Source organism: Rhipicephalus sanguineus, chromosome 1 (assembly GCF_013339695.2).
Source record: "Rhipicephalus sanguineus isolate Rsan-2018 chromosome 1, BIME_Rsan_1.4, whole genome shotgun sequence".
Classification (NCBI taxonomy): Eukaryota; Metazoa; Arthropoda; class Arachnida; order Ixodida; family Ixodidae; genus Rhipicephalus; species Rhipicephalus sanguineus.
The window spans coordinates 304,862,834-304,883,571 of record NC_051176.1 but is presented as its reverse complement, the minus strand read 5'-3'; the positions used below and the strand labels follow the sequence as shown (position 1 = coordinate 304,883,571).

The 20,738-nt window shown below is 45.9% G+C and overlaps 1 protein-coding gene across 1 annotated transcript in view; it reads right to left on the bottom strand.

Moving 5' to 3' along the window:
• Positions 1–20,738, bottom strand: part of LOC119379395 (DNA-directed RNA polymerase II subunit RPB2) — a 206,289-nt gene that overhangs the window by 17,841 nt on the left and 167,710 nt on the right. Inside the window, exon 13 of the mRNA XM_037648714.2 lies at positions 7,426–7,621. Within this exon, the coding sequence (XP_037504642.1) occupies positions 7,426–7,621 (196 nt within the window). The remainder of the gene's footprint in view (positions 1–7,425; positions 7,622–20,738) is intronic.

Genomic DNA, 20,738 nt, shown 5'->3' with positions numbered 1-20,738 from the left:
AAGTGGCGATTACACCGTGTAGGACGTATACCTCGAGGTAAGTCTCATTCTGTCACGTTAAAGATGAATAATGGTCCACATGCACTCCGAAATGAAGCCGTACACGCTATCGATGTTCTGCGGCGTGGACTACGAATCATATGATTGTTGTTTTGATATGGCATGCTTACAGTAGCAGCCGTGTACTTTCGTGAACAAACGTTTGCGGCGTGCGAAAAAAAGATTATACGGCCATGGCACTGCTTCCTGAGAAGCTTAGTCAAGTCCTCCGTGCCGCTGGAGAGTCACCCGCCGATTAAGACGCGAGGCAGCTAGCTGAGCTTCAACCACTGTGAAGCAAGATGAACTGCTCGCCTCGTTTTTTCGGCTCTCGCGTCATGCTTGCAGTCTCTTCTTATGATATTGACTTGACAGGCGTATAAAACCTGTTGCGCGAACGCGGCTAGAAAATCGCAAAAAGTCAGAAGGTGGTTACTTCAAGGTTGCAATTGCAAAGCATGTATTAAGTGCCAGTTATATTTAGCGGCTTAAATATATATCACCCCAATAAAGTGACAAAAACAAAGCAAACCTGCAGAACGATGTCAAAGCTTGCTGAAAATGCACAGACGTCCGTTCCGGCGTGATAAAGCAGCTTTCCCGACGCGTGAAATGCAGGCGCCGAACTTCTGACAATGTGCGGAGTTCAGTTGAATTCAACCAACCGCGCAACGCTAACGGTATAACGCGAATGTGAACGTTCAACAACGACGGGTAGGTCTCACGAGCACGGGGAATCAAAACACAAAGTTGCTTCACCTACAACCGTAACTGGACTTTAACAATGCGAGAAGACAGCGAGTAATCATTACCAGGGGTGAGACGGCTGAAATCGATTTGGGAGCAGTTTTGGGAGCAGCAAAATTTCAATTTAGGAGCAGGAGAACCTTGTTTGGGAGCAGTTAGCGGCATTTATTATGTCGTTTTTGGGGCTTGAAAAAACAAATTTGTAGTAACTTGAAGGAACAAGCACATGTTTTAATCGGCTTAGAATACACATAACATTCAAAGAGCCTTTGGAGAAAGCTTTTTTTAACAGATTATTGCCAGGTATGAACTACACTACCTTTTTACAAACTACGCAATTTATATAACCCTGGTAACAACATATGAAATAGATAAAAACAAGTTTTTCCAAGTAGGTTCACTTTACATTTGAAAATAAGAAAAGAAAAAACATCACACTTCTCAAATAATAAAAACAAGTCACAGTTTCACCGCAAGGGCGAAGCAATGAATGCGATAGCAACAAATTGTAGTGTTACACGAAGTCCACAAGTGTTGAAGATTGGGCGAGTTGGTTCGTCGTACTTGAAATGGTATAGCGCATTACGCGGAAGAAGAAACGGCCCAGCAGACCGACACAAGAGGACAGAGCGCTACTAGCGCTCTGTCCTCTTGTGTCGGTCTGCTAGGCCGTTTCTTCTTCCCCGTAATGCGCTATACCATTTCAAGTTACACGAAGTAAGGCTGGCAGCTAACTGTTTTGTATCCGATCTCGTGTAACTATAAAACGATGGTGTAAGAAAATACGGCCGCTCCAGGGAGCTATGTTCTCGGCATAGTCACTTCGCTTTGAGAGCGCAGCACGTAGAAGCGTATACGAGCCGCCCGCCCCGCTGTGATGGCTTTCCAGCAGTGTTGTAGGCGTTACTGAAAAAAAGTAACTAAATACGTTACTCGCTACACTATAAAAAAAGGAACGCGTTACCGCCCTACGTTACCTACAAAAAAATGTAACGGGTTACCGTTACCGTTACCGAAAAAAAGTAACGGACGTTACCTCTGCCGTTACTCCGCAATCATAAATTTTAATCGATGTGTCTTTGCTGCAGGAACCTACAATAACAATAATTTAAATCTGAAATTTATGTTTCACATAAAACTTCTACCCCAAACAACGTATATACCCAAAATGCTGATTTAACGAGTATTACTTGCACAAATGTACCGGACGTTAGCAATGGTATAGTGGCTTAAAGATGCCTTTAGAGTTACGTGTGATGGCTTCTGACTCTGACACATGGTGAAGCCATTTTTCTCAGTGTGACATTATACAGAATATGAGATTCAATCCCCAACGCTATTCGCAAAGAAAGCATCAATGAAATCTCAAGAAATTTACAATAATTCTGATGGTGTGCTTCTGCTAGCAAAATAGATGCGCGAATTTTGTAGTAGTAAAGAAATGCTGAAATGGACTAGTCCCGTAAAAAATATCTGTGCATAAACAATTTTGTTCGCTTTAACAGTGTATAATTACCGTAAAAATTGTGAGCGTTTATGTGAGGGTGTTCAAGATCAGCCTCACTCGCTCAGGAGTTCAATAACCAGGGACTTCGCTGCAGTTGCAGATAGGAAGGAGCAAATATTATTTTTAAAACAAAGTTGATAAGCCTTATCAACTTTGTAGCTACTATAAAATGTCGCATATTTAGACATTTTTCAAAAACAGTTTCCTTAGCTCTACAAGTTTCAAACAATGTTACTTTACTCTTTGTTGCGCATACATTTCATACACAAAATATCTTCTTTGTAACGATAATATTTGTGTTTTACAACGTCGTGAACTTTCGAGAACGACAGGTGAAATGGGTCCCTCCGGATTGAATATGTTTGATACTTTTTCCCTCGTAAATTATGCAGTTAATAAGAAAATTAAGTTCCTTTTCGGGCTACTGGCATGGGACATGCATAAAATATAAAATACTCAATCAAATCTAAAATATCTATATTCGACTCCCTGTCGATCTCTCATGGAATCACCCGTTTGCAATAACCACGATTAGTACACTAACTGCGGTAATGTCTGCCGTGTAGCAACCATGGTTAGCCGTAACCATAGTTACGGCTAACCACGGTTAGCCGGTGTCACACGAACTGCCTTAACCGCGGTTAAGGCAGTTCGCGTGGCAGCGGTATTAAGGTAGTGAGTAAAAAAAAAGATTTTTTTTGCGTTACAAGAAAAAATTCTACGTTTCGCGTCGCGCTCGCATTATTTTTCAGGGTTTTCTTCCAGCCGGGGGTCACGCCTATTCTACACAATAAGGCAGACTCTCGATCAGCAGTGCACCTGTAGACCGGTTGACGTTACCGGCTGTCGCCTGCATGGGTCAGAATTCCACAGAACGCCGCTTAAGTCGACGACGCGGGAGTTGTCGAATTCGATGCGGTGGTCGTTTAAACTTGTCGACATCGTTTTTATGTTGTCGCAGCCTCTCGGGGGAGTTCTTCCTTTCCCCCACGTAAAAAAGTTCACGATCAGCACGTGGTATGGAGACTGGAGTAAACCAGCCCTTGCGCTTTCTCTTCGGGCGGCCTGTCTTTTGGGCACGAAAAGGCGCAGTTGCCAACAATCCATCCGCTACATCCATTTCTACGAGAAGCATGTCCGTACAGTTTCTCATGGCGAATTATGCGGCTTTCATGAAGCTTTGTGTGGCTATGGCCCAAACCTCCACACAAGGAGTCGGCGCGTCTTAAGAAATTGGTCCCCACAATTTCCACAAAAGAAAAAGCGATTCCGCCCGCGTTTTCGTGTTCAATGCCTGGCAGGCCGACAGCAGTCCGACGCTGCGACAAAAGAATTTGTCAGGGCGAGCTCTGAGAAAACGGCACCCCCAGGATGAAAAAGTAACGAGTAACGTGACACCACACGTTACCGAAAAATGTTAACGTAAGTACGTTACCCGTTACAGTTTCTAAATTGTAACGAGTACGTTACAAAGTTAGCGAAAAAAGTAACGCGTTACCGGTAACGCCGTTACTTGTAACGCGTTACCGCCAACACTGCTTTCGAGATAGCGCGCGCCAGTGATCGCGACCGCGCAAAGTTCAAAGTTGCTCCTCGCGTCTTCGTGTCTTTTAAGGCTTGTTAAAAACGGGCGGGGCGTTTCCTGTCTGCTTCGACGGCAGGCCCTCCGAGCGGGGTGATGTTATCGCATGCAGCCTCCGAGCGACGGCAATGGGCCGGCTCGTTTTCTTCGGCCGCGTACGTCGCCTCTGCTCCCGTGCTTTTACCCGCTGTAGAACATACAATTCGCGGGGGGATCTTATCAATTTGGACTTCATACCGGAAGGACATGACGGCGACGGCAAATACCCCTCGAGACTGTCCATATAATTGCTATCGCAATAAAAACTGATTGCACAAGAGTTGTATAGTCACATAGCAGTACGTCTTTGAACGGTCAATGAATGATTCCGACTAGCACGCGATTGCGGCGACGCCTTCGCGCGTAACATCAGGAAAGAACAAAAGCGGTATGGCCACCGACGAACGCGCCAGTATGACCACCCCCATAGGCGTGCGCACGAGAGGGGGGGGGGGGGGGCAAAGTCGATACCGCCCATACTTTGACTTAATCGGAAGGAGGGGCGCTGCGATTAATATTTGCCCTCCCTGAAGGGCGAACCCTCAGGAAGCTTTCGAATAGCGTACGCAAAGCTTTGCGTTAGCTTTTCGCACTACTGCGCATGCGTCGTACGCTAACCGCTTGCGGGCTCCCGTTAAGTGACGGAAATAGCGGGCCGCAAACGCTAACGCTAACGTAGCGTACGCTATTCGAAAACTGCCTAAAATAAAGCGCCTTCAGCTATCTGCTCGGCTGCGCGGGTGGCGTAGCGTCAAGTGTACCGCACGCTTTTAATAGGTGATAACAAAAGCGCGCTGCGCCACCGTTCTCTGCCACCTCGTGAGGGACCGCCTTCAAAAATGCGTCGCGAGCACCGCTCGGACACTACACATATTTACAACCGCTCAGAGGCGATTATCACAGCACTGTGGAAGCTTCTATTACAAAGGCGCGTAGAAGGACACGCTTGGGCGCGTTAACGTGTTCTGCGAACGTATCCCTGGCGCTGCTTCTAAAGTTACGTTTTCCCACGCTGAAAGTGACGCGGGCTTGAAAATTCTTGATTGTGGGGCCGTTTCGGCGCAGTTCGGCGCAATTTTTGCAATTTTTATGCTTTTGGAGCAGCTTGGCGCAGGAAAACGGAATCGTATCAAAAATGCGCAATCTGCGCAGCTGTCTCGCCCCTGCATTACTGTAGTCGCTGCGTGCATGCGCCCCGTTACTTACCGATTCAGGTAGTCGGAACGAACGAAAGCGATGAACTCAGACAGCCAAAATAGAAGGTGAGACAGCGCTGTCAGCTATCCACGCTTGCCGCCTTTATTTCTCGTGCGACACGCCCGGGAACCGATACAGTTTAACACGTGAATCGTGTGCCTTGTCTGCACTGTTGTGGCTGGCCACTAAACCGCAATACTTCGGACCACGCTTGCGCTTCCGCGGGGTCGCTTCTGCCGTCGTGGAAATGCGCAGCTTCGCACAGCCAGCCTCTCGGTTCAACGTACCCAGCTGACGGCCTCCCAGTTACCCGCACCGAGAGAAGAACGCGTGCGCACGTGCACTACCGCTACCGTGAAAGGGGCTGAGTCGGCCGCGCGAAGGTTCAGAGCTTTCCGACAGAGCCGCAGCGCGGCTGGCGCGGCGCTGTCGTCGCGCCGCAAACTTGAGCTTGGGTTCTCTATGTAATTTGTAGCATTTCAGGGTGTTACTTATTGAGCTTGTAACATTTTGGTTGGAATCAACGACAGTCAGAAGAACGGAGTCATACTGTAAAATTTCCCTTATTTTCCCCCCATGATGGACACACGCATGTTTGCATTTTATTTCTCCGGGCTTTGATGCTTGAGGTGCGACCCAGGTCCTCTGACGCCTGTAATAAAAGCTGGGGGTTGTGTTTAGAATGCTGACAAATATGTGGCGGCACGGAGTAATCTGTCAGTCTGCAACAGTCGGCAGGGCAGCACCATGGCCATAGAAGGAGGCAACAGCTTCCGCAATTCCGTGGAGGAATCATGAAGGCCACCATGTTCCCTTTGTTTATGTACTCTTCTATGAATGGGACGCTCAAAAATAATCACAGATTTAATAACACGATCTCGAGAAACCAAAATGAGACATTTATAGTGGGATACAACTTAAGAAGTCCACCGAATCTCCTCCTCAAAGGCGGATGGATGCACACAGCGTACACTAATGGGCAGGCACTCCAGACTGATGTCATGAGCTGGACGGCCGGTGACCCCACCTTTGGAGAACATTGCTGTGTGCATGAGCTGGACTATTTCTCTAGTCACGGAGGCGATCGGCTGCCGTGCTTCTGTTATCTGGGTGGGGCCTCTCCAGACTTCTTAAGTTGTATCCGACTACCGTAAAATGCCGAGCAAGCGCCCCCCCTCCCTTTTTCGGGTGATCTGAAATATGCGCCAGTGACCGAGCAAGCGGCCCCCCCTCTTCCCCCTCCTATTCTTGGGACACTTTTTTTTCAATATGAGCATTGCTTGTGTAAAACGAACCACAAGAATGAGTACACTGAATGCGTATCTAATGTTGTTTACGAAATTCCGTTGTCACGTGGCCGGTCGTATATTGGTCAAACCGGTCACTGCTTCAATGATTTGAAAGTGACGAGGGGGCATAAAAACTGTAAATAAATAAAGCACTTCATTAGAAACATGGATGGGCATTTTTTATTTTTAGCCGTTCTCCCGCCGCCATCTTAAATTTCGGTCCGGGACCGAGCAAGCGCCCCCCCTCCCCCCTCCAAATTTGGTCGGATTATCCTTCACCATAGGGGGGGGGCGCTTGCTCGGCATTTTACGGTATAGCTGCAGTTACACCATGCTACCCTTGGAACGTGAGCTACTAGCAATAAGTGTGTAGCAGGGGTTGTTTGCGTTGCATCACCACTGAATAAGCTTGACATGGCCCAGCGAGACTTTGCTGATGGTATTTCTAGCTCAACCAGAATGCCTTCAAGCCGAGCCAAGATCGTGGCCAAGACAAACATGCACAAATTCATCAGTGCGAGTAACGTCATGCTTGGGAATTGAGATATGCTATGTGAGCTGTAGAAACAACAGTTATGCACTGCCTATTTTTTTCTTCACACTTCTGCTTAGCTGTTCACTGTGGTTGCTGCCAAAGGAGCAACTTTTGAAGCACTGATCAAAGGTAAAGATTATTTTCGTGACGGTTGTACAGACTGCCATCAGTTTCCATGACCTGGCCAGGTTTTTCAAAAATTCCGTGCCTATTCCCTGACTTTTCCAGGTTGGTAGACATGCTGAATTAATCTACTCAATAAGTACTTGAAGTAGAAATTTTATCAGCCACACATCCAAGATAATGCAAAACACAATCACAGATTGACCCTCAACTCCATATCAGTTTTTTCTACTTTTTTTGCACTACCATGAATGTAAATCCAGATTTCAGCAAGAAGACAATAGCAATAAATAAAAGAAAACAAATGGATCGACCGATACATCAATCAGTTCAAATAAATAAAACAGGCACACAAGGTCACCATTACCTGTGTCTTGTTTCGGCAGCCCTTGCATTCAAAGGTGTTGTTGCGCAGATTGGCAATGGCCAGCAGGCCACAAAGATTGCAGATGTGTGCTCTGTACGGGTCTGACACTTCAAACAGGCGTTCACGCAAGAACTGGGCTGCTCCGTGCGAGATCTGGCAGTCGCGTTCCATCTCGCCAAAACGCAAGCCACCATCCCTGCATATCAAAAGTTTATGCTTGCAGTAAAAGACATCAGTTCAGAATTAAACATAGCCAAATTGACTACTTTATTAAGTGCCACACGCTACCTTTAATATACTTCTCCCTAATAAACAGACTAGCTTAGGGACGAAAAAGGTTTGTGTTGTATGTTTAGAATTGAGGTTACAGTGCCTTTCTGAGGCCCTATAATGCAGGGTTTGACATTTCTGATGTACTCCAGGAAGCTGTGTCATTCCTTCAGTGCCTGATACCAGTGCCACACGGGCACAAGAAATGGCATTCAGCAGTTAAAAGCAAACAACAATATACGCTAGAGTGAAAGGTTAATGCTTGATAACGTCTAAAATGTCACGATTATGTGCAGCAGCCTTTTAGTAATCGAGGAATTAAGGTAGATGTAGGGCACGGTTCGTTCCACCACTGGGACAGTCTAGTAGTACTAGCCCTATATCACGTAGTAAGGCCTCAGTACATAATCAGTATTACTCTAACAACACACATTAAAAACTGATCACTACAGTGAATCAATAGACAGTATAAATTGTTACTTGTGCATTTCTGTTGTATTCATAGAAAAAAACTTGACATGGTGCATGGCAACACAGGTGGTGAAAATATTTTGTTTTTACTGGGCTCTGCTCTCCTGGTGCAGTTGCGTGTTAAGAGTAATTTCATTATTGCATATAGCTGCGAATGTTTTGCTGGTTCGCGAAACTCGCTCTAACTGCAATTTAGAGAAAATGCCGTGTCCATGCAATGTCTTCCGACGCCCAAATTGTGCACGTCACTTCTATCACCAAATTGACCAAGAGCATCTGCACTAACGAAATCACCTACAGTTGCAAGTCGATTTACCGAAGTGATGAGGGTGCTCGAATTATTTAGTAAAATCGAAAAGTTCGTAAAATCGAGGGAGTTTTTCGGTTCTTTGAAATCTAAAATTGTAGTGCAGTGTCACCCGAAAGCTACCGCAGCATTTAATTTGTCACTAATAAATGCCTGTGCGTGTGAAGTCCGCGAGGGCAGCCTAATCATAAATTCCCCACGTCCAGGCGATACAGGTTACATAGACAGTCACGTGAAGCTATGACAAGCTGCTGATAATCAAAGACAGGGAGAGCGAATGTAGTTAATGTGCGAGCAGGCAGAGCAAGAAAGTTCCAAGGAGACTATCAGTGCCATCTGTTGCATAAACCATTAAGTAACGAAAGCAACCACCGTGTTCTTGTGGGAATATTTGCAGGGACAGCAAACCAATACCACCCAGCGCCATTTGATATGTAAAAGTGCTACCGACTGTGGCATGCAGCCTCGTCAAAATCAAACTAGTGGTGTGAGGGTGGCTAGATGTTTTAACGCAATAGGGTGTGTCCAGATAAGATCGAACACGAGGTCCCAGTCACCATTCTCAATTTTGATGAAATTTACTGTAGGCCTAGGCATTAGACCCAGAACAATGGTTTCGAAGTTAGTTTAGCGCAAAAAAAGTTTTGTTCGCCTGAAAAAATATAATAAATTTCGGCCGCAAAAAACACTTTTTCGCCAATTTCGCGATTTCTGAGTTTTGAGTGCACCTGAGAAAAAACGGTGCCGTTTTTGGTCACAATACAGTAAAACCTCGGCGATACGATCACGGCGCGTACGAATTTCGGGGTGATACGAATTTTTCTGTGGTCCCGGCCAGGGCCCATTAGCCTGCAATGTATTCGAATACGGTTGTTGCGAACTGATTTTCACCCGCGACGTTTGATATGAATGTATGCTAGCGCACAGGTACGAAAAGGTGCGGCCCGCGCTGTCGCGGAAGACGCGGCAGTCACGCGCGGGCGCGGGCATGCACGCTGCGCAACCATCAACGGTACGTCGCTGCCTCCGAGATAGTGCGCGCGAATATTGGAGGCCTTTAGGCGCCTTCACGTTTAGCTTACGAATGACGTTGACGTCGCGCTTTTTTTTTTCGACGCGTTGATGCGTGCTCCTGTGCTCGAGGCAGCAGCGTCTCTCTCTGTACTGTGTTAACACGTGCCTGCCACGTCGATGCAAGCCATGTCTCCGCAATCAGACGTTCTATGAAACAAGACTAAAACTTGGGCTGCGGGTCTACCATGAAGCGGACGGTCTTGGCGAAGGAGCTTGGCCTCCATCTATTGTGTGCAAAGCGCTTCTTAAGTCACTTTCGCCGCAACACTTTGGTGTCATGCAAAAAAGCGTAGTAACATTAGGAAGGGGCTACTAGTGGTCACGGGGCACAACACATCTGGTTCATTAATTACACATGCGCGCATGCACCTTATATACGAGTACAAGTATGGTCGTTGTCGTTTAAAAACTTTACAGCCAATCATTCAGAGCTGTTCATGACGTCGCTGCGGCCCTGCGAAACGCTGAATCAAAACGTATGCCAACTCTTTGGTCGCATACTAATTTTCCATGTTTTCTGGTGATAAGAATTTCGGATGATACGAATATTTTTGGTAACCCCGCGAGATTCGTATCACCGAGATTTCACTGTATTTATTCCCCTCAAAGAACAAGTGAAATACAATATTACGAGTCTACTATTTTTCTTGCTTGTCGAAGCACTTTTGCACAAAAAAATCATAAACACAGCAAATTGCACAAAATACCCGTATTTCCGGAATTTATGGCTGCAAACTTGTTAATGTGAGGATAATAAAAATGGGTACACATTACATTTGATATTTGCGCTCTCTTTTAAATAATTTGTGGTTTTATCACGCTCCATTTTACTCGATAATTGGGCTGAAACAAATGTTGTTTACTAAAAACGCCGAAGTTTGAAAATAGTTTTCTCAAAAAGGCCATTTAACATTTTTTTTTAAATCCCTCTGATTGAAGCAAGGGACATCATCTATTATTCTGCATAACAAAACATCGCATTATTTTGGTTGCTAACAAGTTATAATGCGTCAAATGTGACCAAGTCAGCCTAGCGGCCGCGCTGTTCGTTATGTGCTGAATAACGGATATAAGTTGTTCAAAATAATTGCATGTGACATAATCACAAAGCAGCAGCTCCACGCCAACAAATACGCAGCCAGGTGTCATGGTTCAGCAAGCTTTGTCTTGCGATCAGCCGCTTGACAAACCCGCAGCAGCAGCCGCTCGATGCAGCGGGTGCTCACATTACACGAGTGCCGCTTCGACTGCAGATGAGCTCTGCTTGCGCGCAAAGCTATGCTCAGAGGATGAACGAGAGAAGGAGTGCATCACTGTGAAAGTTAAAGGCTGTTAAGTGCCAACAAAATCCATATTATAAAACGAAAACTGCTGGCAATTTTTCAGTGAGCTCCTTCAGTACAGCACGCATGTATTTCGTTCCTTGTTGTTTTGCCCGAAGCCGCGAAATATCGTGATAAACGCGTGGATTGTGTTGCATATTACATCTGCGGATGCACAAGAATACAGTACTGCAATAGAGGTGCTTTAATAAAAGAAAGCACTTCGACACACTTCTGTTCACAGCCGGCTTACACAAGTGTTGCACGAGATGGAGAACAACTGCAGTTTGAGCTGTTCGACCATCGGAAGCACGTATGATAGCTTTCTTTAGATGTCAATGACTTGCTTTTATGTCATGTGTTGCTGATGTGAACCTAGTTATCTTTAGGCCATCAGAAGAGAGAAAGCAACACATGAGCGCACTACTGGAGGCGCTCACTGCAAAGTTGCCGGTAGAGTTCTCATTGTATAATATGGCTTTCAATATGGATTTCAAATTTTCAAACTTCGGCGTTTTGGTGAATCACATACGAAACGGAGCGCGATAAAACCACGGAAATTATTTTAGAAGAGATCGCTAATATCAAAGTTAATATGCACCAATTTTTATTATCCTCACTTTAACCTGTCTGCAGCAAGAAATTCCTGAAATACAGGTATTTTGTGCGATTTGCCACGTTTGTGATTTTTTTTCTTCAAACGTTTTTTGACAAGCAAGAAAATTAATAGGCTCGTAAGATTGTATTTCACTTGTTCTTTGAAGGGAATAAATATTGTAACCAAGAAGTGCACTGTTTCTTCCCTAAGTGCGCTCAAAATTCAGAAATCGCGAAATTGGCGGAAAAGTGTTTTTTTTTTTTGCGGCCAACATTTATATTTTTTTTCAGGCGAACAAAATTTTTTTTTCGCAAAACTAACTTTGAAACCATTGTTCTGAGGCTAATGCCTAGGTCTACAGTAAATTTCATCAAAATCGGGAATGGTGACCGGGACCTCGTGTTCGATCTTATCTGGACACACCCATAGCGTTACACCGCACGTCTGAAGAAAAGCAGTCTGTGTGAAAATTGGAAAGAAATCGCTGCATTTTTGTTCATTTATTTCTGGAAAAACTTCATTAAATGGAGTTCAGTAACAAGGAAGCTTTATTAATTGGAGTTGATGACAACATTGAACCCTATGGGTGTCTGTTGGGGAACGAAAATTTCTTCGTTAGATCGGGAAATTCATAAAATTGGGTTTCGTTAGATCGAGTTTTAACTGTACTTTCCAATGGGTGTCACAGAGGGAACTCCTACGCTCTACATGTCTAAGTGCTGCACTTCTGCGACAGTGGGACGAACAGCAGAAATATCTACTATGCGTTCGCTGCATTTTCGTGCAGAGGAGTACAAAACCAACTGTAACATAAGCAAGTTGTGTAACGCGCCCTTCAAAGTATTGCATCCCCGCAGCGCTGTTCCGTTAGTCTTGTCAGGATGCTGCATGCCCATGTAAGGGAATGGAAGAATAAAGTTAAAGTTTTAAAGAAAATGGTTGGGTTGGTACACTCAAAGTTTCATGGCCTTTTTAATTTTACATAACGCCACACAAAAATAAGAAAACATACGTTTAACAGCGCAAGGTGGCGGCGCCCATGTGTCTTACGTAAAATAGTCTTTAGGAAGTGCTCCATACTGCAACGCATGTTTATTGCTTTATTTTGATGTATTTGGGTTTCACCCGGAAAGACTGTTAGCAACGCTCGGCGCAGACCATGCCGCAATGTTTTTGAGAAGCTTCGTGATTGTTTGAGATCATTCTGTTAAGATTACGCCCAGGACACAAATAGTAAAGTTTATTCGAGAGCTTACCCGCAGCACTAGCGTTATCACTGGAAGATTTGATGGAATCTATAAAAGATGATGCGTTCCACCGATGGACAGATTACTCGATGGCCGACGCTGTTGTCGCCAGTGTGCAGCTTGAATTGCTTGTACTTTGACTTTTCATTTTCCGGGCCCAAGTTCGCCCAAATAAAAAGAGTTCCATATTTCCTAGTGCTACGGGTGCCTTCTTCATCGTCACGGCCACATGACAATATCATTCTCATGGCTACATTTGTGAACTGTCCCTCTGTGTACATCAATGCCAGCTGAGTCGTCAGGCGACTTCTGCACAACTCCTCGGAGGGCCAAAGTGCGTTGGCCGGCTAGTTGGTTTATCATGCTAAGTTTGAGGAGGGGATGAACAATGATACAACATGGATCACGCAAGTGAAGGCTGCGCCCACAGATTTCATGGTTACATGGGTTGATTGTGTCACATTTCGGCGGCTCGGCAAAGCAGGTGTAAGATTTAGAGACAGCAAGAAACCAGAGTGGATCAGAGAACAGACCAGAGAAAATAAAGGTGTTTTATTTTAGCTCCTCTAGAATTTTATTCATGGTTTTATTATTTTAATTTTTTAGTTCACATGACTAGAAAATTGCCCCTTGTGCTGCAATCGCTGTCACACTACGCAAGGTTAAATATGGCACAATGTGACGTGTCATTTTGTTTTCTCTTGTGTACATGTTCGCACACCTTACATTCTGTCATAATGAATCCCTACCAACTAGCTCAATTTTCTGTCCTCCTAAGCTGTCATACTGGAACATCACATCAACATAATACAGATTGGATGGATCGTGATCCATGGAAAAGATAACTGCATGCTTCTTGAAAAGAATTGAAAAGATATGTTAAATTCGACGTTGAGCTCTATTCCTTCTTCATAAAAGAATGTAGTCATGCAATCATGGACACAAGAGAAGACGTCAAGACAACAACAAGCGGAGACTATTGACTGAAAAGGCATACTGCAGCGAAAAGAAAGAGACCAAAACTTATCTGTGCATGCACAGGTATGGAGCACCACCTGTCAATCCAGCACATGTGGGGGTCTGAGAGAGATACTAACTGCTCAGGCATTTCTCCTTTATGTAAGTTAATCGAAGGCTGGCTCAGACATGCGCTTCCACTGTTATCAATATGCCAGGCCTCAGTCATTAGATGTGCTTCTTCATCCATGTGCCTATATAAATCTGTGCATTCATTAAATTAGGGTGTGCATTTACACGCTCGAAAATGCAAACATATATTACATGTTCAGTGTTAATTTAGCGACCTCTTATGTTTCATTAATTTCTGGTTAACACAGTGGCCCATCTACCCCACTTCCTTGTGTTTCTTCCATGATTGGCATGATTACATATAAGCAAGGTATCCTCTGCCAGAGATGACACAGCAAGCAGTTAAAGTGCATATACCGTATTTTCCGGTGTATAAAATGCATCTTTTTTCCGATATTTTCGCTGGTGCGTCTTGTACAACAGCGCGTCTTATATACGCAAAGTCATGCGATTCTGCGAGACCAATTTGTTTATATTTAATTAATGAGTACGATAAACTAAGCACAAGAGCATTCGTAAAAATACATCTAATTTTGTTATAAAAATTAAGCGGCTGTGATCTTAGATGTCAGCTACTTGCTGTTCAAGCAGTGCGGCGACCACGGAGATTGCGGCCGCAATAAAAGCCACCACCGTCACGTGCCCCATTGTACTGTTTGAATTGTTTGTTCTTAAACGAAGCATTAAACCCACGGAACTGAGGCAATAAATAAAAAAGAGCACCACAACGGTTCACTGTAACGTTGTAGCGCCCACAATATCAGTTACAAAAGCGAAAGTACCACTTCGTTATCATCGTCATCAGTTTCCATGTGAGACGTCGCTGCAGTCCAGCAGTAGTCGCAGCTTCCGGCTTCCGGTCGCCATTTACATTTTGCATGCGTGTGTGTAGGTGGTAACCGTGCGGCGCGTTAGTTGTTTATGTGTTCCTGCCAAGTCTCATAATGCCGTAGAGGCATGCCACCAATAGTAGAGGCAACGCCAACAATGTGCTTCAAGGTGTTTACAACGCTGCGTGAAAGTTACTCAGAGGCCGACGATGGCAACCCAGCGATGCTGCCAACCGAGGCGGAAGAACTTTTGACAGTGCGCCGGAGGATGTGGCTTTGAATCCAGTAGAATAAATAGTGGTTTTCTGCCCCTTAATAAAACTGCTGCTTACAGATACTCAGTGCCATGCGTGACTACGCATTTCGCAATGAGTGTACTCTGCGTGAGTACATGCTGACAGAGTTAAAACTAGATGAGTCTTATACAAAGGTGAGACTTATACACCGGAAAATACGGTATATTAGAGGAATGGCTATTTGATTAACATTCTGCACAAATAGAAACGCTCCGCAGCTTTGTGACCCATGCCCAAATTACAGACACTTGAAGCATCGGTACAGAGTTGGGATGCACGTATAAGAACCTCACAATATTCCATTTAAGTAGATTGAGGAATGTTGGTCCTTCTAAGTGTAACGATCAGGTGATCAGCTTATTTATTTGCCTACATATTGCTTAACGCATATTACAAAGGGGGAGGGGGGGTGAGGGGAAGAGTGGGAGGGCTATGTGCCCTGTGTACATCAGTGATTCATATACACATTAAAGGTAGTAGGAGTAGTTTACCAACGTAAACATTGCCACAAGAAAGGGAAATCTCGTAGACTACATCCAGGGCACACTGTACGTATGGTGTTGTGTGTTTCCACAACCTGCCATGCTTAGTTCTTTAAGAAAATAGTCAATAAAGCTGTGCCTCTGCGAGCAACAAGCACATCGCAACAGCCCGCCATCACTCATGGCTACAAGCAATAGGCCTAGCAAGGCAGACTCTGGCCATCACCTATGCCCTTCGCGATCAAGTGCGAACTTGTCATAGAGCACTTCTTTTTGCCAACACAATAAGGCTTTGTACTTTTATGTCATGCGTTTATATATGCAAATGGTTTTCTCGATGCCCTTGATGTGAAGAGCAAAGGTAGGAGCGAAGTGAGCCGGCCGTTGTCGCTGTTTACCTGCGAAAAGGCCTTGCATTGCTGCTCGCAATCTTGCTAGTGGTTTGGAAACGGGCGCTGTCTTGCAGAAATGGAACACGTCAAACATAGCTTTATCAATCAGGAATTATTCTGCGTCACACATTGTAGCCAATCTTTATCATGCCACTGTGAGCAGCGATGCTGGCAAATGCCTCGAGCTTTGATTCGCCCTGGCCATGGACCAGCGCCACAGGAGCCACCAGTGCCGGGGATAAAGTTGAGAGTATGACGGAAACCCGTCTGGCCGGTACGAAACATACTAGTTCAAGGGATCCGGACACCGACCACATGATTTAAAAACGAATGTATTGACGTTTCGCAGTGATGCTACCGAGGACTTCTGATTTGGAGCAATTTTTGGAGCAGCAAAATTTCCGTTTTGGAGCACTTTGGAGCAGCAAAATTTTCATCTTGGAGCACTTTGGAGCAGATAAGTTTGCATCTGGGAGCACTCTGGAGCAGCAAATTTTACATCCTGGAGTGCACTACAGAAGCATATTGCAATAAATTCAAGCACCGGAATATTACTATGGGGCTCTTATGAAGGCTAGAAATATTTCGATTCATTGCAAATCTCATGGAAAAAATCATCTCAGGAGAACACCATACTTCACTCGCTAATGAAAAAATAAGGGCTCATGCAGTTGAGTGTTCTGAATTAACCTCTTCGGCGATTATTTTCGACACTAGCAAATAAGCAGAATACCAGATCAATAAAATTGCACTTCAAGAAATAACACTCTAAATACATCTATGTGGTTATCAGCAGACATTGTAGGCGAACGCCGTGACGTACAGCAGTGCCTCAATGCCAAAGAGCCACACTGTCCCTAATGCATTCCCCTAAAAAAACTCCAAGGCGAAAGCCAGGTTCTTTTTCTTCTCGATCGACGGGTTGATCCTCCCCCTCCTTCTCTGCAAGCTTTCTGCAGCTCACCTGGTTTTGCGCTAGCTCCATGATCGGCGCACCGATTACGGAAGCAGTGTAAAGCGACGATGTCGTGATGGCGTCATCACGTGACATCACGATATATGACGCCATGATGACGTCACAAGTTTCGACGATCTATGACGTCGTGATGGCGTCATCATATGATTATTTTTGCATCGATCGATTGACGCCGCCGACGGTCAACTTTCGTGTTTGATAAAGCATCTGATGCTTTCGCATTAATATTGCGTATTGAACGTTAACAACCTGGACTTACATACCAAACTGCCCTCCACCATGTCACCTCCTTGCCATGCGCGAAACAGCTTCGCTTATCATCCACTTCACTGAGTGAAATGGCTCAACTTTTTTAAAATGTTTATTGTGATAACAATTATATGGACGCTCTCCGCGGATTTTTGTCGTCGCCATTGCCGTAATTTTCTGTACAAAGACCAAATTAATAACATCACCGCGCGCATTCTAGCCGCGGGTAACAGCTCGCGAGCGCTGGCTGGGACCGCTGGGACCGCATCGTTCAAAGGGAGCAGTCGCTTGCGCGCGCGCCATCTCGAGGCATCAAGAGACGGCTCGTAAACTTGCTGTGCTCTCAACGCTTACTTCGTGTTTAGAGAACTCAGAGCAAGAAAACGCTTCGGTTCCTGGAGCGGCCATATTCCCTTAAACTAGTGTTTTGTTGAGTTACGCGAGATCGAATCCAAGAGAGTTAGCTGCTAGCCTTACTTCGTTTAACAATACAATTTGTTGGTATCGCATTCATTGTTTCGCCCTTAAGCGAAACTGAGTTTTTTACCCGCCAGCTATTGACCCCCGAAAGCGAGGGGCGGACGTGTAACATGGGGTAGCCGCTTCACTGTGGGCCGTCAGTGACGGGCTCGCTACTGACAGCTGCGTATTTGCGGCTGCTCCGACCGGGATATATGCTTTTATTAATGAGATGACATTTTTAAAAAGCAAGCAACAAATTCGAATTGGAACCCTAGCACGTGAGCTCGAAAGGGCAGGGCCTTTTAGGGGGTATTCACCACAGAGTGATTAAACTCAGACGTGCTCGTATAAGCAATTACGAAAAAGCACTTCCTAATGAAGATCCATGGATAAAGTACATCCTAGGAAAAGTGTGAACGTGTTTCCACCGTTCGCGTGCTCTTCCATAAACGCGAAGCAAGGAAAATTCGATATTGTTCCATATATATACTGCTAGCGATCCCAGATTTCATTCCGCGATGTCCGGAAACAGAAGTGACAGACATTTTAGCAGCACACATGTAGTTATTACTGAACGTTGCTTTCCTTACGTGCCGTGCGACGCTTGAAACGAGCTATCAGCAGCGTTTCTAGAACAGACGACGTCCGCCAATGAATCGCCTTCGCACTTTCTCGCTACCGAGAGGCCTAGACGTCACGAGTCTCTGCGGAGAGCGCGTTTTGCTGTCGAGCCGACTTGCAGAACAGAAGCTGCGTCGGCACCGTGCTTGGCATCGTGGCTTATGCGGGACGCACGCGCGAGCGCTATTTATTCAGCGGAATAATTCTTGATCCATGGTTGCGACTTCGGCAGCCTCAAGATCAAGCTGCACATGTTCTGACGCGCCGTCCGTGCGATTGCCGGTTTATAGACGACCCCAAACCTAAGACTTTGGCGCAGTTTGGCGCAATTTTCGTCGATATTATCAGGATGGCGCAGTAAATACAATTTGGCGCACTTTGGCGCAGTTGGCGCACGAGTGGAATCACTGCGTTTCGGCTCCCCCACGGGAACCATGTTCACAATAAAAGATCGGCACAGCAGTTCGCCTTCTTTAAGCGCGGCGCATCACGTGACCAAGACACCTGGCGTACATCGGAGGAAGGTTACCCTCGTTGCGATTAAGGGTGTGCAGCGTAGTTTGGATTGACACAGAGTGACACAACGTCGAAGGAAACCAAGACTTCGTCCGGATCGACTATTGTGTCTTTGACCTTTTCGATGAAGTCATACGTGTTGCGTATATAAGTAGCACCCTTGCCTACCAGGGGCGAGATGACCCTATGAAGAAAACCTGATAGCCTGTGGAGTGGGGAGCGAGTGAAGTCCACTATAGGCCGCAGGGGGATATCGGTCTTGTGTACCTTCGGTAGGCCGTATATAGCTGGAGCTGATCCATTGTGGCAAAGCAATTTAAAATACAGCTGCTTGTGTTGAGGCAGCACCATGCGGAAGATGTCGGACAGAAGTTTTTGCAAGTCCCTTTGTAGCTTAGGTGTAGGGTCTCTTGCAGCCGGGGCGTATGTTTGTTCATCACTCAGTAGCAAGTGCATTTTTTCGATGTACTTGCTTTTGTCGAGAAGGGCCGTAGCATTACCCTTGTCGGCAGGAAGTATCACAATGTCATGATTCTCATGTAGCCTCTTGACAGCATCACGCTCCTGCTGGGACAAGGGGGCCACAGGGGGTTGAGTACGCAGCTTCGACAAGACGTTTACAACGCGTGTGCAAGCCTCATCACGACGAGACTGGTCGACCAAACAGACAGCACGCTCAGGAGCACATACCAACTTCTTCGTGTCTGTTGCGGGACCCATATTGAAGTTGAGACCGAGGTTCAGGACTGCCATCTCAGGGCTGTCGGGCTGGTACGAGGACAGGTTGTACACCACCTTCTTTTGGGAGCCTGGTAACCGCGGTGTGAGGCGTTGCTTCAATCTTTCCAGCTTTTTGGCGTGGCATTGCTCGTCTTTACAAGTGCGTAGGTTGGCTTGAAAGTTGGCGTGCATTTGTATTCGTGCTACTTCGTCCGGGCATTGAGCTTCAAGGTGCCGTCGGGAAAAGAATGCATCATTTTTAAGTATTCGTGCTTGGTCCTTGCAATCCATGATTCTTGCTTGGAGCAAGTGCCGTTCCGCCTTGGAAACAACGCTTAGTCCAAATCTCGTCGACACAGGCCTTTGAAGACGCAACGAGGGTGGGATCAGTCCCTGGGACTTGCAGGCAAGGTTAAACTTCAGATGCCCGTTGAATGCCAGATGCCCGTTGAATGCCAGGACCAAGCACTAATACTTAAGAATGACGCATTCTTTTCCCGACGGCGCCTTGAAGCTCAATGCCCGGACGAAGTAGCACGCATACAAATGCACGCCAACTTTCAAGCCAACCTACGAGCTCGTAAAGACAAGCAATGCCACGCCAAAAAGCTGGAAAGATTGAAGCAACACCTCACACCGCGTTTACCAGGCTCCCAAAAGAAGGTGGTGTACAACCTGTCCTCGTACCAGCCCGACGGCCCCGAGATGGCAGTCCTGAACCTCAGTCTCACCTTCAATATGGGTCCCGCAACAGACACGAAAAAGTTGGTATGTGCTGCTGAGTGTGCTGTCTGTTTGGTCGACCAGTCTCGTCGTGATGAGGCTTGCACACGCGTTGTAAACGTCTTGTCGAAGCTGCGTACTCAACCCCCGGTGGCCCCCTTGTCCCAGCAGGAGCGTGATGCTGTCAAGAGGCTACATGAGAATCATGACACTGTGATACTTCCTGCCGACAAGGGTAACGCTACGGTCCTTCTCGACAAAAGTAAGTACATCGAAAAAATGCACTTGCTTCTGAGTGATGAACAAACATACGCCCCGGCTGCAAGAGACCCTACACCTAAGCTACAAAGGGACTTGCAAAAACTTCTGTCCGACATCTTCCGCATGGTGCCGCCTCAACACAAGCAGCTGTATTTTAAATTGCTTTGCCACAATGGATCAGCTCCAGCTATATACGGCCTACCGAAGGTACACAAGACCGATATCCCCCTGCGGCCTATAGTGGACTTCACTCGCTCCCAGCTCCACAGGCTGTCAGCTTTTCTTCATAGGGTCATCTCGCCCCTGGTAGGAAAGGGTGCTACTTATATACGCAACACGTATGACTTCATCGAAAAGGTCAAAGACACAATAGTTGATTCAGACGAAGTCTTGGTTTCCTTCGACGT